Source organism: Corythoichthys intestinalis, chromosome 6, assembly GCF_030265065.1.
Source record: "Corythoichthys intestinalis isolate RoL2023-P3 chromosome 6, ASM3026506v1, whole genome shotgun sequence".
NCBI lineage: Eukaryota > Metazoa > Chordata > Actinopteri > Syngnathiformes > Syngnathidae > Corythoichthys > Corythoichthys intestinalis.
This window is the reverse complement of record NC_080400.1, coordinates 3,887,912-3,913,250: the sequence shown is the minus strand read 5'-3', so window position 1 is coordinate 3,913,250 and position 25,339 is coordinate 3,887,912. Positions and strand designations below refer to the sequence as shown.

The window sequence follows — 25,339 nt, the reverse complement described above, 5'->3', positions numbered from 1 at the left end:
TCTTTTGAAATGGTGGCTATAGATGTCCAATCCATTTGAAATGAGGAAAGTGGCATTTTAAGTTCAAATACTAGTGACAGTCATTGAAATGCACAGTGAAAGTTTCCGAGGTGCGAGTTTACTCATACATTTGGCAGCCATAGAGTTGCACGCCATTTACTTCACCCCTTAATGCTTGAACAAATATACAAAAAAGAGTCGGGTTATTACATACAGTAAGTACATCAAAATAGTATACATATGCAAGGTTCCTCCGGATCCTTAAAAAGTCTTAAATTTGAAAGCTGGATTATCAAGGTCTTTAATGGAAATTGCAGTAAGTATTTAATTTCCAGATGATGTGTTTAATACAGTACTTCTCAAACAGTGGGGCGGGCCCCCCCAGGGGGGCGCAGAGCAATGCTCTGCGTTCCCCAAGGTCACATCCGGGGTGGTGGAACATTTTTGCTGAAGTAGAATAAAGTGTAATTGCACATCCACTGAGTGGGTGGCAGTGAAGCTCTCATTTTCAGCATGTGCACAGTATCTTTTACCCTAACGAGCACACAGCAAAGAGCACAGGAGATATGTAAAGCTAAGATGAAGAAATATGACAAAGCGTATGTAGCATTGGCTTCTGGCTTTCACTTTTAGTACCGTGGGAGATGAGGAAAGACCAGTTTGTTTACTTTGTCTAAAAATGTTCGCAGCAGACAGCAGGAATTCTTTTTTTCAGCGAAAGCGTGCCGAATATTGCCAGCAATTGTCCCGTTTTGTCAGTGTTACAACATTAAACCACCATGCACTGTCAGCATCTCATAATGTGGCATACCAAGTTGCTCAATGCAAAATAATCAACACCAGAGCAAAGAAGCTGATACTGCCTGCAGCAAAAATAAAAACTCTCTGTCCAATGACGAGAGATAGTGAAATTTTTGCCACTTTTGGTTTTCGGCCCTGCTGCCAATGACACCATCATTTATTGTTCTATTTGATTTTTGTTTTTTCAGTCTAATTGTTTGGCATATTCTCCTCTTGGGTTAATGTTGCTAATCAATTTGAATTCATGATTATTTATTGATTTTGTTATTTTTTTCAGTATCAAATGGTCAGAAAATGTACCTTGAGTGTATTTTCACACTATGGAGGTGTTTTTTTTTAACACTTTTTTTTCCTTCTTTAATATTAAAAAGGACACGATGTTATGCAGAGGTGTACTTATGTAATAATAATTTTATAGACAAATGATACTACAGTACATTTACAGTGGCGGCAGAGAGTTGGGGGGGGGGGGGGCGCGGAACGTTTACGTCTTCCTGGGGGGGCGTAACAGAAAATAATTGAGAAGCACTGGTTTAATACAAGGGAAATTATTGTCTGCCGTAAAACTTCTAATGGTGTGTATTTGTATTATTAATGCCCATGCACTAAATACGACAGTTTTGCATTAATACACAGTGTATATTATACGGAAGGTGGTTGATCAAATGGTTTACCAAATGTTTCCATTAGAATAGTGTTCCATTGACAGCCCTAGACCTCCAATTCATTTTGACTGGATTGTACTACATCTAGCGCCATCAATGGGACTGAAACCAGAGCATTCACAGTGTTGAGTTTAAATGTGATTTTTTTGTGTGTGTGTGTGCATTTGTTATGATTTCCTAACCTGGAAACGGTCAGTTGTGGATGAAGTACTTTTTTTTTTTTTTTCCAGTTCTTCAGTAAAAGTACAGATACAGGTGCAAAAAAATTACTTGACCAAGAGTGCAAGTATCGAACAAAAATGTACTCTAGCAAAAGTACAAAGTACTTGCTTTAAATTTTAAAAAGAAAGGATTTTCTCCCGATGCAAAAATGTAGTATACACACGCACACACAGATCTGAGTCAATAGTCAAAGAACTAGAAAATTCATTTGACGGCTCAGTTTTATTTAAAACTGTGCAGAATGGAAAAAACAAGCGATAAAATGGACCGCTTGGACGTGTGTGGAACCGATCGTTTGAATCCCGCTGGATGAAAATGGGTTACTTCCGGCTCCAGTTTCAGGTTCAGGACGAATGCGAATGTGACGCCACCCGGGTCAGCATCTCACAATACAGCATTGCTTAAAAGCATGCAGATGGACTGCGGATTCAGCTGATTTTGCGGATTAATTCGTTTATTTTTCGCATCATGCCAGCCAAACGGCTGCAGAAAATTGTTGCTGCACCAGGGAGAGTCGTGTGAGCCTTTTTGGGGTTTCAAAAGGTTCCCATTCACCGGCGGATGTTGGCCAAAACAAGCCCTACTACTGTGGGACCATTGGATTTATGAGGAAGTGAGTAAACATCATATTTTGTACTATGTCAAATACTGGTATCATGGTACACGTTTTAATACGGAGGTGGCTTGCATTTTGTGGCTGACATGCTTTGTGTTGAAAACGGCTGTGAATACAGCAATTACAAAGTAAACACTTCAAACTTTCTTTAAATAAAGGACTATTTACTTATGTTTGATCATGGACGAACATGTAGAAAAGTTCTCAACAGACACATTCTGCCATGTTAGCTGCACAACAACTGCACGCCGTGTCTTCACTGTGTAGTTAAGGATTACTTTACGCCATATTCATGTTGACCATGTGGCAGCTACGTGCTCCTTTGACGTCGGACAGTTTTATCCGGCGGTAATTCTCCAGCTGCTTCCCCCGCAAACATGTTCTCCTGCCCGCAACATGGAACGAGCTGTAACTTACTAGCTGCTGGGCGGGTTGCTGATCGACGAAGACGATCGACAACCCAGCCGTCATGTGACATGATCCCGGGTAGTTTTGAGTGATTTTTTGCTTGGAAAGCCGAGAATAGACTTTGAAACATCACTCTGTTCGGGTTAGCATGTCGGCTAGTTGTCACACCTCCTGGTTTGTTTACGCTCTCCGAAGCCGGGGGCAGGGAAATGACAAAAGCCGGACTAACACCGGTGGCATAAAATACAGTTTGGGAGGTGCAAGAAGTGGACAGTTTTGACCATTATGGAGTCATTTTGCAATGTCGTACTAATTAAATGCATTTTAAATATTTCATATACCATTTAGCACAAGACTGTTATTTGTCATGACCATACCATTTGTTTATTTCATAAAAATACTTCGATAAAAAGAATATCCTGTAAAAATATTGGTGTAGAGAGACTGAAAGACATTTTGCGGCTCTCTTCATAGAATTTTCCTCGTTCTGAATAATTCCCCCTCATTGGGCTCTATACTAAATCAGATGAAACCATGACCCCGACATCATCCTCCTGTTGGGGACGGTAGAGCCCTATAATGGTAGGCGTGCCTGAACGGCGGATTAAAAGACATTTCTCGTCATCTGCGCTTTGACAAATTGTTGTATATAGTCGAATCGTCTCAAAATATGATTGCAATTGGTAAATGAACAGTACTTATATAGTGCATTTATCTGCATGGTTACCATGCCCAAAACGCTTTACATTAGACTTTACATTACACTTCGTCGGTGGACAGTCGTAGCCGGGAATCGAACCACTGACCATTCGGTCCAAGGACAACTCCAGCTACAATCAGTTAATTGCGAAAAACTGCGCCACGGCCGCAATTAATCACAATTTACATAGTAATGCTATTTAAGAATTTTATCCTGTCGTACGCACTTTAAGTACAGTTTCGAAGTACTTTTCCACCATTGGAAATGGTGTCTTTGTTGAGCTCATGTCACACACACACCCCCCGCCCTGCCCCAAAACAAAATTTTAAAAATGTTTTTGCCTCTTAAATGACTGAATACTCGCTTACATGTAAAATCATTGCTATCAGCGCTAGTTCAGACACTGTTTTTGTCATTGTCTGGCATTGACATTAATAGACGTCCAATTCATTTGCAGCGGGCGGGGTTGCAGCTAATGAACCTTCATTCGCTGCCACCCTCCCGCTTCAAATGGATTGGAAGTTTACTTGTGATAACTCATATTAATTGACAGCAGAAGGGTGAAGAGACCTTTCATCCGCCCTACCAAGTTCCATTCAAGTGAAGTCAAAATGATCTTAAAAAATTGTTATATCTACGAACAAACATCTGCTCAAAATCATTGGCTGCCATTGAAGTTACTTGACGTCCAATTCACTTGAATTGGGAGAGCTGTCAGCCTTCCACTTTGATTCGACATCTACTAGTTATAAACCTTTTAAATCCACGCAAGACAGGATGATTGCACGTCTATAATCATCTATGGAAGGGCGACAAGCGTTTTTATTTATTTATTTTTTTATTGTGTTGTGCGTAGCTGGCGGCCATCTTGCATTGTGCGACCATCCGCCATAACCTTTGGGTGTGGTATTGGTGCAATGAGGAAAGGCAATTTTTTTGTATAGCACCATTCAACACAAGGTCATTCAAACTTCTTTATATTTCATGAAAATCCCCCAAAGAAGTATACATAAAATTCGCATTAAATTATGGAGACGGTTTGAAAAAAACAATTGAAACAGGAAATTGAACTAAAACCAAAGCACAAGTCATATAACTTGAAATTGGAAGCATATGGGCAATTATGAATACGCTGTAGTAAATAGTAGCATTTTCCACCCTGATTTAAAGGAGCTAACGGTTTCAGAGCTTCAGGTAACTTGTTCCAGAGGTAAGTGAATGCTGCCTGTCCTTCCTTGGTTCTTGTTCTTGGAACAAACAGTAGACCGCTTCCAAACGACCTTAGCTGCTTCGTATGGGTCAAACAAACCAAGCATCTATTTTGGTCCAAGGCTATTAAGTGGTTTATAGTATTTTCTAGTCTATCCCGTTACTCATAGGAACCTATTATAATCATTTCATAGTATTCCATATTCGTTGTATTTGTAAGGAGCATTCAGTATTAGCAGTAGCTTCTTGTTTATTTTTTTTTAGACCTGTAAATATACCATTACAATCGTCGAGTTCTAAAAAGTCTACTTTGGACAAGAACACTTATTAGTCATATTGTAGTCATTTCAAAATGTGTTTCTCGTCTTCATTGACGAAAACGATTAATCTTTTCTAGTTTTAGTCGACGCTTAAGGCCTTTTCACACTAGCGTCAGCCCAGTGTGAAGAGCTGTCCATGGCAAGCGCAAAACAGGAAGAGCCTGACGTAGATGCTGTCAGGAAGTGAAAAGCAAGCATATTTACTATAGTCCCAAGCACCGATGCATTTATTTTTCATTGTTGCACAAGAAAACTGCGACTTTTCCTATTCCAAGGAGTGGGGGGCATTAAAGCGGAAATGTGAAGTAAGGTTGGCCAACCATGTTTTTGAATAATATCAATGGCTAAACAGTTATAAGCATATTTTCGTTATTTTTTTTAACGCAACCCTTCCAGATTCTTTGTTTAACCCATGGCAACGCCCTTGACAACGAAAATGCTTTTCTTCGGCAATCTTCGGAAATTACGTCACACCGGGAAGTGCGAGGGAAGTCTGCCATAGAACAGTATTGTTTGTTGCAGTGCTTCTCGGTAAGATGCCACGGCGGTGTGTGGCGATATTTTGTTCTCACTCAAACGAAAAGTTGTATGAGTGGCCAAAGGATAGCAGGGCACGTAAATGGACATCTTTCGTTCGCACGAAGCGAATGAATTTCACGCCATCATCGAGTGGTGTTCTCTGCTACAAACACTTTGAAGATGCCTGCTTCCTTAACTGGTCTGCTTATGATCAAGGATTTGCCAAAAAGTAAGTGTGATTTTTGGATAGATGACTGATGACTTTGTCAAAGCAGAGCTGCCAACTGTTGTGGAATGAACAGTATAAGCTAGCGACGTTAGCCGAAAGTTAACTCGTGGCAATCCCCGATCATAGTTGTTGTTGCGTTCGCTAGGTTATGCGTGTTTAAATTGTGCATCATCTACGGTCTTGTCCGAAAGGGTTAATCCACTGTCAATCGGGAAAGGGGTGTGGTCAGGAAATCATTCTAGGATATTCTACAAGCAACTAATAAACAGAAAAACACCATTTTCATCCTTCGGCTGTGTGTTTATCACTAGTAGACCATTTGAATCTGGGAGGGTGGCAGCGAATGAACAGTCGTTCATTCGCTGCCATCCCTTCCACTTCAAACTGATTGATCGTCTATGGCCGGTAGTGGCAGCCAATGCCAAGCAATGAGGTCATTTTGGGCCATTCAAGGTCATTTACCTGTTTATTTTCAGTTACTTCTTTTTGATTTTGGGTATTACATTGGCCTATTTATCTTGAGTTACAGAACAGGAAGTGACCTGGGAATCACCCAAATGAATAGGCAGTGACTCAAACTCAACAGGAAATGACCTGTAAATACCCTGAAATGAACAGCATGTGACCTGTAAATGCCTAGAAAATTAGACAGAGTGACTGTGAATGCTCTGGAACGTTCCCAGTCTAAATGGATTGGGTTAGGGCAGTGCTTCTCAATTATTTTCTGTTACAAATGTTTCGCGCCCCCCCCCCCCCCCCCAAAACTCTGCCGCCACTGTAAATAGTATCATTTGTCTATAATATTACTATTATAAGTACGCCTCTGCCTTGCATTGTATCCTTTTTTTCTATTAGAGAAAATAACAGAGATGAACTTATAAAGTATAACTTTATTAACATTTTTTGTTTGTAACAGAAAAGACCCTAACCTGCGCATCAATTTGCCTGAATTAAAAATAAAAAAGTCACATCCAAACTGTAAAAATACACTCAAGCTACATTTTTTACCATTTGATACTGAAAAATTAAATCAGTAAATACTAACAAACTCAAATTGATTAGAAACATTAACTCATGAGGACAGTATGCCAAAAAAATGACCGAAAAAACAATACTGAATAGAGGAAGAAGACAAAAAAAAAAAGTGGCTTTGGACAGAAGGACAGTTTTTATTTTCGCTGCTCGCTGCTCCCAGTATCACCTCCAGTTTGCAATGATGTGGGGTTATTTTGCACTGAGCATGCTAACAGTGCTCACTGGTTTACTGACATAACACTGACAAAGCAGGACGATTGTTGGCAATATTCGGCACGTTTTCGCTGAAAACCAACCAAACGGCTTACCAATGAGATTAGGGTCTAATGTCTTTAAGTGGCGTCTTAATTAATTTGGCTTCCGGCTGTCCGCTATAATCATTTTTAGACACAGTAAACAGTGGTCTTTCCTCGTCTACCACTGTATTAAATGTCAAAGGCAAACGGCCCGAAAAAAGCGCATTCTCGGCGGCCGAGGGAGAACCGTAGGTGAGGGCGGTCGTCGTGACGATCCCAAGCCGAAAATGGCACTTCTCGGGCGGACACGTGAGACCCGGAGAAGACAGTGGGTCGCTGCGTGAGTCCGGCCGGAAAATGGCTTTCGAAAACAGCGCACAGCTCTCCAGCTCTTCATGAGTCTCTTCCGTGAATCCGTGTGCTCTTGCTTACTTCAAAAATACTGCGCACACTTTGAAAATGAGCGCGCCACTGCCACCCACTGAGTGGATGTGCAAGTACACTTTATTTTAGTACGGCAAAAAAAAAAAAAAAAGCATGTTCCCCGGGGTCACACATGCCACCCCTGGCATTGCTCTGCGCCTCCCTGGGGGGGCGCGCCCCACTATTTGAGAAGTACTGGGTTAGGGTGAGGAAAACAAGGAAGAGAGCGTTGAGCTAGGCTTTTTACATTTTGGAACCTACAGACACCTTTTTGAAACGATACCTCGATTCTTGGCAGGAGCATATCGATAACCTTTTGGGATACAAAGTATCACAATATGTCACCATTTCGATATTTTGTCACACCTTTACTACCTACACATAAAATGTCACATTGTGAACATGTGATGAAAACTATGGCGCATTTCCTCTTGTTCTGTCTTGTCAGATGAAAACTGGCATTCGTGTCGTTACGTTTTGCTCTCTCAAGTCATGATTTTAGCTCATTATCGTCTCGTCATTGTCATGACAGAAATTGTTCGTCGATTAAATATTTTCGTTATAGTCATCATTGACAAAAACAACTCGCCGGAGGTTATGTTATAGTCTCCCGAGACACATTTTTGCCACCGTATTGTTTCGTCATTTTCATGAAAAACATTGTAAGTCAACAAAATATTTTTGTTTTGGTTGTTGACGCAAACAACAATGCCTGCTTGGGTCTTGTTTTTGGAGCGCACAGCAGGCTGGTTCCGGATGACCTTAGGGGTCCAACAAAATCAAGCATAAATTTTGGTCCGAAGCCATTAGGTGTTTTGTGACTCGCATAGTATTCCATAATATGGTCCAGTTTTCTTGTTTTTGGAAGTTCTCTGGCAGCAGCGTTCTGGATTAGCTGTAGCTTCTTGACTAAGAACTGTAAATATACTATTTCAATATTGAAAATTATTTTTTCTATTTCTTGGTTGATGAAAATCCCCTTCATTCTGGCTATGTTTTAGGTGCTAATTGGCAGATTTAGCGACCAACTTAAGTGGCTGTCCAAGTTGAGGTCTGAGTCAATATTTACGGTAATTGTCTTAGGAAATTTGCTCGGATTCTCACATTTTTCTTCATTCTCTTTTTGCTCAATAGGCCAGATTATTGTTCTAGCGGGGGAGGGAAGTCCAATATGGCATTTATTATTCATTGAAAATGAATGGGTTCATTGTAATTCCACCCATGGGAGAGCATGCGGTGGTGCGTCGGGCCCACTCCACACTGAGGAAGTCCTCTTTGCCATGAGAGGATCTCTGTCTGCCTCTACACATGAAAGCTAATATTCCCTGTATTGCAACATAACTCATTTCTAAGGTGTTGAACTCATGTTGGCCAACACGGAAATATCAAACCCATTTGGCTGCCATAGACGTCCAATCCATTTGGACTGGGAGGAGGCAATCAACATCGTTTTTTGCTTGATTTAAATTAATGTGAAATTTCAGTTGTCCAGATTTTTTTTGTTTCAATCGCATTATAAATTGGAAAACAACTCAAGGTAATATTATTCATATATATATAGACATATGATATTGATGGGGCGCGGGGCCGAATAATAGGGGGCCTATCTCTGTCAAAGCTGACCGAGTGGAAACAGACAGAGCTTTTAACATTGAGACTTCTTGTGAATAAATGCGTAAATCCCTCAATTCTTTATAGATATGGACGTAAAACCGTTTCGGTTCTTTGTTAAAAGAGCAAAGAACCGGGCAATTAGCATTTTTCTTACGTAAATATGTCAAATGTGCTGCTAGTCTTTGAGCCACTGTAGCGCCGCCTTAGCATCACAAAGAGCTTTTTCCGTTGAACAGTCGTGAATAAATGCTCAAATCCCTGAATTCTTTTTAGATATGGGCGTAAAACACGCTTAATTCTTGGTTAAAAGCACAAAAAAAAAAAAAAACTGTCTAGTTAGCATTTATTTTAAGTAAATATTACAAACTATGACCCCAATACCGTAGAAGCTAATTTCTCCCATTGATTTTTTTCATGTTTCAAAATGCATGCATGGTACGAAAAATATAATTATTAGCATGAATCTTGTAACAAATCACTCCTGAGACAATCCTTCCTGTTTGTATGCGGTACAGCTTTCGTTATTTTTCATCCTAAATCCGGCGTTAGATCGCTGCATGCGTGTTTTTGACAATAACTCCTCTTGATGTGGGCAGGCCCCCTACTTGAAGGCGAGGCGCAGTGTATGACGGGTGTGACCCGTCAATATCATAATGAAGTCCATGATATATATATATTTTTTAATATATATATTTAAAAAGATAATACAATAAAAATATATTTTTTTAAAATAAATCAATTTATTATAATATGACTCTTTATTCCTTTTTTAATTATATATTTTCAAGATATCTTTTGTGTATTTGATATTTTATGTAAATCAAAAAATGAAAACAACCGATTTCACCTTATAAATATATATATATATATATATATACATTAAAATTAGGGGTGTCAAACGATTAAAATTTTTAATCGAGTTAATTACAGCTTAAAAATTATTTAATCGTAATTAATCGCGATTCAAACCATCTATAAAATATGCCATATTTTTCTGTAAATTGTTGAAATGGAAAGATGAGACACACGATGGATATATACATTCAACATACGGTACATAAGTACTGTATTTGTTTATTATAACAATAAATCAACAAGATGGCATTACCATTATTAACAATCTGTTAAAGCGATCCATGGATAGAAAGACTTGTAGTTCTTAAAAGATAAATGTTAGTACAAGTTATAGAAATTTTATATTAAAATCCCTCTTAATGTTTTCGTTTTAATAAAATTTGTAAAATTTTCAATCAAAAAATAAGCTAGTAGCCCGCCATTGTTGATGCCAACAATTACTTACACAATGCTCCTGGGTGCTGAAGCCTATAAAATCAGTCGCACCCAAGCGCCAGCAGAAGGCGACAAAACTCCGAAAAACACAACAAGTACACATTTCACTGTGCTGTCATTTTAATGTTTGAGCGGGGCATGTGCGTTAATTGCGTCAAATATTTTAACATGATTAATTTAAAAAATTAATTACCGCCCGTTAACGCAATAATTTTGACAGCCCTAATTAAAATATAAACATATTATCAAAAAGTATACACTTTTCCTCATTTTTAAGGCGAAATTTAAACGAGAAAAAAATAAAAACATTCTTAAAGTGCCTGTGACAACAAAAAGCATGTTAATTTCATATTTCATGCGCTATATTATGCTCCTGAATGAAATGGACTGCTTGGATGTGTGTGGAAGCGATCGATTGTGACGTCAGCCTGGTCATCATCTCACAATACAGCCATTGCTATATAGCATGCAGATTGACTGCGGATTCAGATGATTTTTCGGATTAATCTGTATATTTTTCGCATCACGCCAACCCAATGTGCTGCAGGCTTTTGTTGCTGCACCAGGGAGAGGCACATGAGCCTTTTTGGGTTTAAAAAAGTTGCTGTTCACCATGGATAATGGCCAAAACAATTCCGACAACTGGGGAACCATTGGACCGACAAGGAAGTGAGGAAAAATTACGTGTTTTGTATTATGTCAAATACTGGGATCATAGCACGTGTTTTAATAAGGAGGTGGCTTGCTTTTTCTGAGTGACAATGCTCTTTGTCCACCGAGAAGGCCACTCGGCCGACGACCGGCGGCTTGTCACACACAATGGTCACTTCCACCCCCTCGGTCCTCTTCGTGTGACTGCCAATAGACCACTATCCTCGGCTTGGCCTGAAGCAGCCCCTCCCCCCCTTCGACATCTGCTGGTTTGTCTACCGAGGATTGGCTATTTTCGACGTTCATTACCGGTGATGAGCAAACTTGCCACGGGGGCTGGCCGATCGGTGAAGACAATCAACCCCGTCGCCGTGTGTGACACGTATCAGGGTAGTTATGTGTGATTTTTCGTTTTCCAAAGGTGAGAATAAGACTCTGAAAAGCTGCTCAGTTCGGGTTACAATGTCAGCTAGCTGTTTACGCTCTTTCCTCCGTCTCCGAAATGGGGGCAGGGAAATGACAAAAGCCGAACTAACACCGGTGGCATTGAAATACTGTTCGGGAGAGGAAGAAGGGGGCAGTTTTGATCATCATGCAGTAATTTTGCCCTGTCGTACTGAAGAAGTGCATTTTTAATATTTCATATTCAATTTAACACAAGACTTATTTATAATTATCATAATAAATAATAATACATTATTACACATATTTGTCATGAACATACCATTTATTTAGCAACTGGAGAAAATTACTTCCATAAAAGAATATCCTGTAAAAATATTGGAGTAGAGAGGTTGAAACAATCGTGACATTTTGCTCCTCTCAGTTGTATTATTTTAGTTCTGAATCTTCCCCCTCAGTGGGCTGAATTCTAAATCAAATGAAATCGTGACCCTGCCCACGTCAATATTCAGCTAGGGACGCTAGAGAGCTATAATGACAGGCAGATTAAAAGACTAATTTCTGGTCCTCTGCGCTTTGCCAAATTTTTGTATACAGTTGAATTGTCTTGAAATATGATTCTAATTTACAGAATGCTATTTAAGATTTTTTTTTAATGCCGTCACAGGCACTTTAAGATTCTCCCCAAAAAATCTCAATATGGTTTATAAACCATGAAAATAGATGACAATTGATTAGTCAATTTTGGCAGCCCTAAATGACCTGCCAATGATGTCAATCAATCAATGAATCAAATTTATTTACAGTCCCTTCCATAATTATTGGCACCCCTGGTTAAGATGTGTTTTTTAGCTTCTATTTTTTTTTTTTTTTTTTTTCCCAACTAATATGGGACCTTAATGGGGGGAAAAAAAAGAGAAAAATACAACCTTCAATACAAGTGCATTTATTCAGTGGGGAAAAAATCCCACATAAAGAAATAATTATTTGACATCAAATAATGTGTGTCACAACTATTAGCACCCTTGGTGTTAATACTTTGTACAACCCCCTTTTGCCAACAAAACAAGATCTGGGGACTGAGATGGCCATGGGAGGAGCTTGAATCTGTGTCTGGTGAGCCATTTCTGTGTAGATTTGGCCATATGTTTAGGGTCATTGTCTCGCTGAAAGACCCAGTGACGACCCATCTTCAGCTTTCGGGCAGAGGGCAACAGATTTTGATTTCAAATGTCCTGGTATTTCAAAGCATTCACAATGCCATGCACCCTGACAAGGTTCCCAGGGCCTTTAGAAGCGAAACAGCCCCACAGCATCACTGACCCACCCCCATACTTCACAGTGGGTATGAGGTGCTGTCTACATGCCAACAAGCTGTTTGGGAGGCATGCACGAAGAAAACCTTTCCTCACTCACAATCATGAACGCAAACGTCTGGAATTCGCCAAGCGGTATTGGGGCTTCAACTGGGACCGTGTGTATTTTTGTGTGAGACCAAGATTGAGCTTTTTGGCAACAAACACTCTAAGTGGGTCTGGCGTGCCACGAAAGATGCGCATGCTGAAAAGCACCTCATACCCACTGTGACGTATGGGGGTGGGTCAGTGATGCTGTGGAGCTGTTCTGCTTCCAAAGGCCCTGGGAACCTTGTTAGGGTGCATGGTATCATGAATGCTTTGAAATACCAGGACATTTGAAATCAAAATCTGTTGCCCTCTGCCCGAAAGCTGAAGATGGGTCATCACTGGGTCTTTCAGCGAGACAATGACCCTAAACATATGGCCAAATCTACACAGAAATGGTTCACCAGACACAAAATCAAGCTCCTCCCATGGCCATCTCAGTCCCCAGACCTTGTTTTGTTGGCAAAAGGGGGTTGTACAAAGTATTAACACCAGGGGTCCTAATAATTGTGACACACATTATTTGATGTCAAATAATTATTTCTTTATGTGGGATTTTTCCCCCACTGAATACATGCACTTGTATTGAAGGTTAGATTGTTCTCTTTTTTTTATATTAATGTCCTATATTATTTGAATTAAAAAATATATATTAGAAGCTCAAAAACACATCTGAACCAGGGGTGCCAAGAATTATGGAGGGCACTGTATTTAGCCCTTTACAAAACCCGAAAGGCCCCCAAAGTGCTTTACAACAAAACATTACTCAAAATAAATAAAAGGCAGGAAAGTATTATACAATGACATTAAGAAAAACAAATAAATGAGACAAAAAAAACAGCGCACCGCGATAGAAGTCCAGCAAATAAAACAATAAAACCGATAGTCAAAAAACGTTAAAAACCCTAAAGCAAATAAAACCAGGCTATCCTAATCTGTATAAAAGGCGAGTCTAAAAAGGTGTGTTTTTAACCGAGACTTAAAAAGACCTAGACCCGTAGTGGTGCAGATTTCAGGGGGAAGGCTATTCCACAGCCTAGGGGCAGCAACCGCAAAAGATCGGTCTCCCCGCTGTTTAACTTTTGACCTCGGAAAATGTAAAATAAGCGGGCCGGTCGAACGAAGAGTCCTGCCAGAGTTATGGAAGGTTAAAATTTTCGATAGATAAGATGGAGCCTGGCCATTAATAGAATTCAAAACAAACAGTAAACGTTTGAAATCAATTCTAAAATGGACTGGAACCCAGTGGAGTGATGATAGCGCGAGGTAATATGCTCACGTCTAGGCGTACCTGTTAAAAATCGAGCAGCAGCATTTTGAACAAGTTGCAGACGAGAAATTGAGGACTTGGGGAGGCCAACATAAAGTGCGTTGCAGTAGTCCGGCCTTATGCTAATAAAAGCGTGAATTGCTTTTTCAAGGTCATGGCAACTAAGAAAAGGCTTCACTTTGGCCAAGAGATGGAGCTGGAAAAAAAACTTGCTCTTACAACAGAGCTTATCTGCTTTTCAGAGGTTAGCCTGCTATTGAATATCGTTCAGAGATTTTTAACGTGTGTCAGCCGCAGCGCCAGAGTTGGGCTCCAGGGCATTCATCATAGAAGGTGTGCCAAAAGTAATAAATTCAGTTTTGCTTTCGTTAAGATGTAAGACGTTTTGTGCAAGCAAGCCATTGCTTCTCATCAGATATGCATTCCATCAATTTAGCGACCAATCCGTTTGTGCAAGGAGGGGGGAATGAACAACAAAATGAACAGGACGTGACCCAAAATTAACAGGAAGTGACCCGTAAGTACCCTAAATCAACAAGAAGGTGACCTAAAACTGACATGAAGCATCCACTGAGGCAACACCTGTATATGCAGTGGGGCAAATAAGTATTTAGTCAACCACCAATTGTGCAAGTTCTACTTGAAAAGATCAGAGAGGCCTGTAATTGTCAACATGGGTAAACCTCAACCATGAGAGACAGAATGTGGGGGAAAAAACAGAAAATCACATTGTTTGATTTTTAAAGAATTTATTTCCAAATTAGAGTGGAAAATAAGTACAAACAAGCAAGCTTTCTGGCTGTCAAAGAGGTTCTAACATCTTTTAAAGAGGTCCAACGAGGCTCCACTCGTTACCGGTATTAATGGCACCTGTTTTAACTAATTATCGGTATAAAAAACACTTGTCCACAATCTCAGTCAGTCACCCTCCAAACACCACTATGACTGAGACCAAAGAGCTGTCGAAGGACACCAGAGACAAAATTATAGACCTGCATCAGGCTGGGAAGACTGAATCTGCAATAGGTAAAACACTTGGTGTAAAGAAATCAACTGTGGGAGCAATTATTAGAAAATGGAAGACATACAAGACCACTGATAATCTCACTCGATCTGGGGCTCCATGCAAGATCTCACCCCGTGGCGTCAAAATGATAACAAGAACGGTGAGCAAAAATCCCAGAACCACACGGGGAGACCTGGTAAATGACCTACAGAGAGCTGGGACCAAAGTAACAAAGGCTACTATCAGTAACACAATGCGCCGCCAGGGACTCAAATCATGCACTGCCAGACGTGCCCCCCTGCTGAAGCCAGTACACGTCCAGGCCCGTCTGTGGTTCGCTAGAGAGCGTTTGGATGATCCAGGAGAGGACTGGGAGAATGTGTTATGGTCAGATGAACCCAAAATAGAATTTTTGGTAGAAACACAGGTTCTAGTGTTTGGAGGAGAAAGAATACTGAATTGCATCCGAAGAACACCATACCCACTGCGGAGCATGGGAGTGGAAACGTCATGCTTTGGGGCTGTTTTTCTGCAAAGGGACCAGGACGACTGATCTGTGTAAAAGAAGGAATGAATGGGGCCATGTATCGAGAGATTTTGAGTGAAAATCTCCTTCCATCGGCAAGGGCATTGAAGATGAGACGTGGCTGGGGCTTTCAGCATGACAATGATCTCAAACACACAGCCAGGGCAACAAAGGAGTGACTTCGTAAGAAGCGTTTCAAGGTCCTGGAGTGGCCTAGCCAGTCTCCAGATCTCAACCCCATAGAAAATCTGCGGAGGGAGTTGACAGTCCGTGTTGCCCAACGACAGCCCCAAAACATCACTGCTCTAGAGGAGAGCTGCATGGAGGAATGGGCCAAAATACCAGCATAGTGTGTGAAAAGGTTGTGAAGAGTTACAGAAAACGTTTGGCCTGTTATTGCCAACCAAGGATACATTGCAAAGTATTGTGACGAACTTTTGGTATTGACCAAATACTTATTTTCCACCATGATTTGCAAATAAATTCTTTAAAAATCAAACAATATGATTTTCTGGGTTTTTTTTCTTCCACATTCTGTCTCTCATGGTTGAGGTTTAGCCATGTTGACAATTATAGGCCTCTCTAATATTTTAAAGTGGGAGAACTTGCACAATTAGTGGTTGACTAAATACTTATTTGCCCCACCGTACCACCTTTTGTATTGCATTTTCAATTGCGGTTGAATACTTGGGGCGAGTTTGTGTGATTGTTTTGGCTGATTTTTATTTTCGTTTCATCCTGCAACAGTGTCGCTAACGCCAATGATGACGATAAGGACATATTTCATCACTGAACACTTTTTCATGACAAAGACAAGAAGATTACGAGCTAAAAACGTGTTTGCGCAATAGTTTCCGTCCCATGTTCACAATGTGTGACATTAATGTGTAGTTAGCCTGCATCGTAGCAGTGTCTTGCTGTGTCACTCATGTGACGTGCTGCGCCCTCAACCGTCCCTCCCTGACTCACCAGTGTGTCGTCTCCAGTCTCCATGCAGGCTTGCACACACGGTAAGATTGGTTTTCTTGGCTAGAGAGAATATGCTGATCACGGAGATCTGATATGATCCTTTTCATTTCATAATGGGAACTATTCACTATTCAAACTAGCAACTATTTTCTCCACTAGAGGGCAGTTGTGCTCTTTGGACGAATGATGCTTCATTTCTGTAATTGTTTTTCTTTCGCCGGAATTCAATGATTAAAAAAATATATAATATAGTGCTGCAACGATTAATCGATTAACTCGAGTATTCGATTAGAAAAAAATAATTCGAATTGAATTTTGTTGCTTCGAGTATTCGTTTAATTAAAGTGGCGTTGTAATGATTTGTTTTGAAAGTGTTTGCATTGTTTTATTGATGAGGGTGGATACACTGCCCTCTGGTCTACCTCTTCACATGGCTGAATCCAACTGCTCCCTGTTAAGACCAATATAAGCTAAGTTTTTGTTTGAGCTAATGTTTTTTAATACATTCTTCATTTAGTTTATAGGTATATTTAGCCATTTCTTTTCTGGGAATATTTGTCTGAACCATTTGTAAGAGCATTGTAAAAAAACAACAACAACAAAAAGGTTATTGCACAGGATAGTAATATTTCATATATCTTTGTGCTGAGAAAAAAAATCCAGTTAAAAAAAAAAATCAAACCCTGGAAGCAGTTCGTCATAATGTTGCTCATTACAGTATTCTTTTCACCAAATACTTTTGTTGTTGTTGTTGTTGTTTTTGTTATTACTTGGGGCGGGAACCTCTTGGTCCCTCATATACGATAAGATTTGCGATACAAAGCTCACAATAACATCGATCTGGCGATACAACGACTACTGATACTACAATGGTCAGGAAATCATTCTGGAAAACGACTAATAAACAGAAAAACTATTATTTTTATCCTTCTGCTGTGTTTATCACTGGTAGACATCCAAGCTATTTGAAATGGGAGGGTGGCATCGAATGAGCCTCTCTAACTTCAAACGGGCCCCTCCAACTTCTATGGCAGCCAATGCTAGCCAGGCAACGAGGTCATTTTGGGCCAGTTCAGGGTCACTTCCTGTTGATTGAGGGTTACAGAGCAGGAAGTGACCCAGGAATTAATAGGCACTGACTCAAACTCCAGTGTATCAATAACCTTTTGGGATGCAAAGTATCACAATTTGGAGTGGGAACCTCTTGGTACCTCACAATACGATTTGCCATACAAAGCTCAAGATAACGATGGTCTGAGGATATGGCGATACAACGACTATCGATACATTGGTCAGGAAATCATTCAAGGATATCCAACAAACAACTAATAAACAGAAAAACAAGCTTCTGCTGTGAATTGGAATGAGTTTATCATTAGTAGACATTCAATCCGTTTGAAGTGGGAGGGATGGCAGCGAATGAAGGCATGTTCATTCGCAAGCTGATGAAAGGAAAGAGGAGGGAGCTGTAGATGGGACAAAGAAGCGACTATCTGCTTGAATACTTCGGCTGCTTTTTGTAGATGGGTCCATTTCCCAAGTTTTGTCTGGAACATAATTTCCTCATTAAACGAGCAGCAAAGAATGCATTTTTTCCGACATGAAACGATGTGTGTGACGAAAAGAGCCGGTAACTGTATTTTTTGCAGGTTCCTCTGATGAAACGGGTCTGCATTGTCGCTATCCCAGATTGATTTGTGGAATATATTCCTTGCAGAAATAGTACACGTATTCTGGCGTGGCAAGTTACTACCCAGATAGCAAAATATACAGTGCCCTCCATAATTATTGGATTTATAATAATTATGTTTTTTAGCTTCTAATTTTTTTAATTCAAATAATATGGGACCTAATGGAAAAAAGAAAAATCCAACCTTCAATACAAGTGCATTCATTCAGTGGGGAAAAAAATCCCACACAAAGAAAACATTATTTGACACCAAATTATGTGTGTCACCATTATTAGGACCCCTGGTGTTAATACTTTGTACAACCCCCTTTTGCCAACAAAACAAGGTCTGGGGACTGAGATGGCCATGGGAGGAGCTTGATTTTGTGTCTGGTGAACCATTTCTGTGTAGATTTGCCCATATGTTTAGGGTCATTGTCTTGCTGAAAGACCCAGTGACGACCTATCTTCAGCTTTCGGGCAGAGGGCAACAGATTTTGGTTTCAAATGTCCTGATATTTCAAAGCATTCATGATGCCATGCACCCTAACAAGGTTCCCAGGGCCTTTGGAAGCGTAACAGCCCCACAGCACGGTCCCAGTTGAAGCCTGCGACCGTGTGCTTTGGTCAGATGAGACCAAGATTGAGCTTTTTGGAACCAAACACTCTAAGTGGGTCTAGCGTGCCACGAAAGATGTGCATGCTGAAAAGCACCTCATACCCACTTTGAAGTGTGGGGGTGTGTCAGTGATGCTGTGGGGCTGTTTCACATATGGCCAAATCTACACAGAAATGGTTCACCAGACACAAAATCAAGTCGTCCCCAGACCTTGTTTTGTTGGCAAAAGGGGGTTGTAAAAAGTATTAACACCAAGGGTGCTAATAATTGTGACACACATTATTTGATGTCAAATAATTATTTCTTTATGTGGGATTTTTTCCCCACTGAATAAATGCACTTGTATTGAAGGTTGGATTGTTCTCTTTTTTTCCATTAAGGTCCCATATTATTTGAATTTAAAAAAAAAAAAAATTGAACCTAAAAAACACATCTTAACCAGGGGTGCCAATAATTATGGAGGGCACTGTAGCTGGAGTGGACATGGACCAGATGTACTGCAAATTTTGGCCCAATTTCGTAAAACGGATCCGCCCCAGTGTCTTTTTGAACAATGGCCCAAACATGCAAGGGAGTCAGTTGCCGGAGCAGCAACCAGTTTTGGGCCAGAACTGGGCCAAAGTAGCAGACACTACATGAATGTACAGTTGTGGTCAAAAGTTTACATACACTTGTGAAGAACATAATGTCATGGCTCTCTTGAGTTTCCAGTTATTTCTACAACTCTGATTTTTCTCCGATAGAGTGATTGGAACAGATACTTCTTTGTCATGAAGTTTGGTTCTTTTATGACTTTATTATGGGTGAACAGAAAAAAGTGATCAAATCTGCTGGGTCAAAAATATACATACAGCAGCGCTAATATTTGGTAACATGTCCCTTGGCCATTTTCACTTCAATTAGGCGCTTTGGTAGCCATCCACAAGCTTCTGGCAAGCTTCTGGTTGGATCTTTGACCACTCCTCTTGACAGAATTGGTGCAGTTCAGTTCAATTTGATGGCTTTCTGGCATGGACTTGTTTTTTCAGCATTGTCCGCAAGTTCTCAATGGGGTTTAAGTCAGGACTTTGGGAAGGCCATTCAAAAACCTTAATTCTAGCCTGATTTAGCCATTCCATTACCACTTTTGATGTGTGTTTGGGGTCATTGTCCTGTTGGAACACCCAACTGCACCCAAGACCCAATCTTCGGGCTGATGACGTTAGGTTATCTTGAAGAATTTGAAGGTAATCCTCCTCCTTCATTATCCCATTTACTCTCTGTAAAGCACCAGTTCCATTGGCAGCAAAACAGCCCCACAGAATAATACTACCACCACCGTGCTTGACGGTAGGCATGGTGTACTTGGGGTTAAAGGCCTCACCTTTTCTCCTCCAAACATATTGCTGGGCATTGTGGCCCAACAGCTCGATTTTTGTTTCGTCTGACCACAGAACTTTCCTCCAGAAGGTCTTATCTTTGTCCATGTGATCAGCAGCAAACTTCAGTCGAGCCTTAAGGTGCCGCTTTTTGGAGCAAGGGCTTCCTTCTTGCACGGCAGCCTCTCAGTCCATGAAGATGCAAAACATGCTTGACTGTGGACACTGACACCTGTGTTCCAGCCAGCAGCTTCTAATTCTTGGCAGATCTGCTTTTTGGTGATTCTCGGTTGAATCTTCACCCTCCTGACCAATTTTCCCTCAGCAGCAGGTGATAGCTTGCTTGCGTTTTCTTCCTGATCGTGGCAGTGACAGAACAGTGCCATGCACTTTATACTTGCAAACAATTGTTTGCACTGTTGCTCTTGGGACCTGCAGCTGCTTTGAAATGGCTCCAAGTGACTTTCCTGACTTGTTCAAGTCAATGATTGTTCAAGTCAATAATCACTCACAAGAAATTGCTAATTCGTGTTGTTGTATGTATATTTTTGACCCAGCAGATTTTCAGATTCACTTTTTCTGTTAACCCATAGTAAAGTCATAAAAGAACCAAACTTCATGAATGTTTTTTGTGACAAAGAAGTATCTGTTCCAATCACTCTATTGGAGAAAAATCAGAGTTGTAGAAATAACTGGAAACTCAAGAGAGCCATGACATTATGTTTTTCACAAGTGTATGTAAACTTTTGACCACAACTGTATGGCCTGGATGTGGCACACACGTTACCCAATCTGGGCATGATTTGTGTCAAAACCATTTTCAGTCTTAAATTCGGGGTCCATTTTGTTCAATGTATCATACTGTTATGTATTTATATTGCAAATTTGTCTATTAAAAGCAATAATGACAACACTTTCTTGCCATTTATTAATGCTAATATATTAATGCACTATAACAATACAACATTGTTTTTACAGAAAATTTTTGAATTGGGACAAGCAACTCCACATTAAAGATGTTAAAAGTCCATTTTTAGACCAAACAACATACACTGTTGGCCAAAAGTATTGACACCCCTGCAATCCTGTCAGATAATGCTCAATTTCTCCTAGAAAATGATTGCAATTACAAGTGCTTTGATAGTAATATCTACATTTATTTTGTTTGCAATGAAAAAACACAGAATGGGGAAAAGAAATCATTATCATTTTACACAAAACTAAAAAAAAAAAATGGGCTAGACAAAAGTATTGGCACCCTCAGCCTAACACTTGGTAGCGCAACTTGGTGTACAAATTGACCTGTCTGTCCATTTAAAAAGGACAAATGTGTCCTGTGGATGTTTTCTTTTTTTTTTTTTTTTGCTTTTTGTGTCCTTCAAAGTGTGTGTGTTTGTTTGTGTAGCAGGTGGCGACGCCCATAAGAATGCCGCCTCCCTTCCTGCCGCCTCCCGTGTCCGGAGGTTTTCTCGCCGTCGCGCCGCAGTTGATACCTGAAGCCGCTGCCGCGGGTACATGATTTTTATCTTTCTCTTTAAAATCATATAGATATCAAAGTTCCCGATGAAAAATGGAGGACTATAAAAAAAAATTTTTTTTAGCATTCAATATATTTTTGTATTTTTTTGGTGGGTGTGTTAAAAAAATTTTTTTTAAATCCCAAAATATGTTTGCGTATTTTCCTCCTGTTTGATTATGGTTTAAAATATGAGTTTAAAAAAATAATAAAATGACATACTCAATCAAAGAATATGTAGTTTATCCTTTTCCAAATAAAAAACAGTCATTGAAATATAAATATAACAGGAGAATATTTACTGTTTTTGCCCTTTTATTTTTTTAAATTGTATTATTAGATACAAGATCTTTTTTTTTTTTTTTATCAATTTTCATTTTTACATAGAAAAATATAAGTAAATAAAAATGGAAATGAAATAAATGCATTTTTTTCAAAAAATACATTTTATTAGTCCAGAAATCAAGGTTTTATTTCCGTTCTAAAGAAATAAAAAAATTGAAAAAAAAATAAAGAGAATATTTAATGTACAGTCCTTTGTTTTCATAATTGAATCCAAAAATAATACGTAATAAAATAAACCAAATTTTGTCTCCTTTTTACATTCAAAATTGAAAAGAAATACTGTTAAAAAAAATTTTTTTTTTTATGGAAATAATGAAAAATATTTTCGTCCTTCCTTTTTTCTACAAATAAAAAAATTAAAATACATAAAGAGAATATTTATTGTTAATTCCTTCTTTTTATAATTGACTCCAAAAATAATAGTTTTTACTATTTTCCCTCTCCTTTTGATGTATAAGATTGAAAATAAAAGATTAAAAACAAAAATCCAAAAAGACGATTTTTTTTTTTTTTTTTTAATATAAAAAATATGAATATATATACTGTTCCCATCTCTTTTTTTTTTTTTTTTTTAAAAAAGGGAAAGAAAATGGAAAGAAAACAAATAATCTAACATAAGAATCATACAATTATTATAAGAGTCTCAAAAAGAAGGATTGCGACAATTTTGAGGTTCGGTTTATCGACTATCAAAATACACAATTAATCCGTTTGCTCATCGGTTAGTCAATTCATTGTGGCATCCCTAATTCACCTGCCATTGACGTGACGCCCGTCTTCTACTCGTGGTAAACTCATGCGTGCCATTGACGGTGATAGATATTTGACGTTGAACTGTAACCAAAACCTTCAAATTGATCTTCCTTTCATTCCCTCAGCCGTCAAATCTCCGACGGGAGCGCCGGCCATCCCCAGAGGCGACCATCCGTCGACCCCCCGACTGGGCTCCCCGCTGCCCGTGCGCCTTCCTCCTCACGCGCCGCCCTTCCTCCCGTTCCCCCCGGAGAGATTCCGTATGCCTATGCCCTTCCCGCCATTCGTGCGGCCGGAGGGAATGACGTCGCCGCCTTTGAGAGGGATGCCGAACTTCGGCGGACTACCTCGCCACACCTCTAGGGGGGGCTGGTGAGAGTGATGGCGTTTGCCGTCGTTTTGTATATGTGAACAATGACGAGCGAGTTTCGTCGGCGGACGAATGACGCCCGCGTCTGGAAATGACTAAAAGTTCTGTTTTGCTTTGTCTTCGGATTTTGATAAAAGAAGAAAAACAGCTGTTGTGTTTTTGTGGCGCAGAAGAACATGATTGAAAGCTTCATGTTATTAAAAAGAAATCTTCAACTACAGTATTGGCTTTCATTTTGGTCAATATTCTAAAATTGATGTTTTTTTTGTCTTTTCAATAATCAAATATAAGCCATTTTGCCATTGATCAATCAATAGCTTTAGTTGAATAATGTTTTTATATGTCTGAATTTATTATAAATCAATCACCTTCGGGACATCGCGGCATGTAAAAAAAATCTTTTGATTAATGGCTCCTCTTCAGGTGAATACCGCCATCTAGTGTACAAGAAAATGTAGCGCTCATGCCTTCACACTTAATAACTGAATGTATTTTATGAATTTAAGCTGCGGTTTAAAGCAACACTCGGTAACTTTTCAGTTTTGGTCGATTTTAGCGACGCCGTTGGACAAAAGCGGTTGTGTTTTGCCTAAAGGAAGACTGCGTTTCCCATGAGGACCAGCGCGCATCCGCACAGTGTCGTAAAATCATGATCTCCCTGTGGTGTCAAGAGGTCATTCGACTAGTTGTTAGTCGACATATCACAAATGTTATGAAAATGTTTTATGAAGCTTGAAAAGTTACCTAGTATTTCTTTAAACAGTCCTCTCATCCCAAGTAAACCCTTCAGAGACCATTATCGCCCCCCTCAAAAAAAAGAAAAAAAAAAATATTTATTTTTTTAATCTATCACGTACATATTGATAACTCCCTTCATCCCTGGGGAGAAAATGGCGTCAGTTGGCCCATGCACAGTAGGAATCCGTTGTGATCCTGTAGGCCATCACGATTGGGTAATGACAGTGGGCATTTACAGGTCACTTCCTCTTAATTTTAGGGCATTTGCAAGGTAACTTTCTGTTGATTTTGAGTCCCTCTTTGGGGACATACTTGAGTCACTTCCTTATCAGTAACCCAAAATCAAGAGTAGGTGACCTCTAAATACACCAAAACCAACAGGAAGTGACCTGTAAATGCCCCAAAAGTTGAAGGGAATAGTTACCTTTCTCGCACACACACCATATAACTGTTTGCATTACTCTACACGTAATATAATCAATCAGGGAATAGTATCATTTCTCATTAGAGCTGAAACGAATACTCGAGCAACTCGAGTAACTCGAGTTTAAAAACTGATCCGAGTAATTTTATTCACCTCGAGTAATCGTTTATTTTGACAGCTCTAAGCATCACGTTTCGCTCGGACTGGTAGCAGGTAGCATCTGAGGAGTCTCATAGAGATCACATGTATGTTGAACTAGATGCAATATGATAGACTCGGCCGCGTCTGGGCAGCGGTAATAAACAGCGGCCATCTTAAAGCAGTAGAGCGCTAATAAAGAGCGCTAAGCGCTAAAAAATAAGATTAACGTTACTGTCTGAGTCACTAGCTCACGCAACGTTAGCCCTGCGGAGGGCTAGGTTTCTATTAATTATGACCACTTTCGATGCGTGGCTAACGTGTCTTACATACAGGCTTTAAAATAACATAGCTTTGTGGAGTGATAAGGGTGTAAAATAAAAACTCAATAATGCTAACTATCAATTTTAGCTTAGTAGTCATTGCTGGATAAAACACCAAGTAGCACTGGTCCCTAATGTGCTCCAATACAGCCTGTATCATACATTTATCTTGAACACTGCAAAAACACAAAATCCTATCAGGACTTACAGTTTAGAGTAGCGTAAAACTTAACTAGAACTTAAAAATGGCTTGACACAAATAGAAATTCAATTGAAACAGGTGGGAAAAAATCTAACTTTTAAGTGATGTGTGTTATCAAGCGTAATGGCATTTTTAGGTATAAATATATATATATTTTAATAAGATCTAAAGGTTTTTTGAGTGAAAGCAGTGAATTTGTCTTTTTTTTTTTAATTCTAGTTACATCTGAGATGCAATTGTTGGCTGTTTTCAACAATATACATCGAAAATAAAGACATTGATTGACTGAAAATGGTTCAAGATTAGATGAAATGTCTTGTTTTCTCATGAATATTTATAATTGCTCTTCACCTAAAAATATATTTGTTTT

At 39.5% G+C, this 25,339-nt stretch overlaps 1 protein-coding gene across 2 annotated transcripts in view; it reads left to right on the top strand.

Annotated features, from left to right (window-relative positions):
* LOC130917264 (SR-related and CTD-associated factor 4-like) overlaps nucleotides 1-23,342 on the top strand; it is a 96,005-nt gene extending 72,663 nt beyond the window's left edge. Inside the window, exons 17-18 of one of the 2 annotated variants that reach the window (XM_057838503.1) lie at nucleotides 21,569-21,671; nucleotides 22,900-23,342. In XM_057838503.1, the coding sequence (XP_057694486.1) occupies nucleotides 21,569-21,671; nucleotides 22,900-23,150 (354 nt within the window). In that variant the 3' untranslated portion in view covers nucleotides 23,151-23,342. Of the gene's footprint in view, nucleotides 1-21,565; nucleotides 21,672-22,899 lie in introns of both variants that reach the window. The other variant, XM_057838502.1, reaches the window with a different exon arrangement.
* Nucleotides 23,343-25,339: the final 1,997 nt, after the last annotated feature.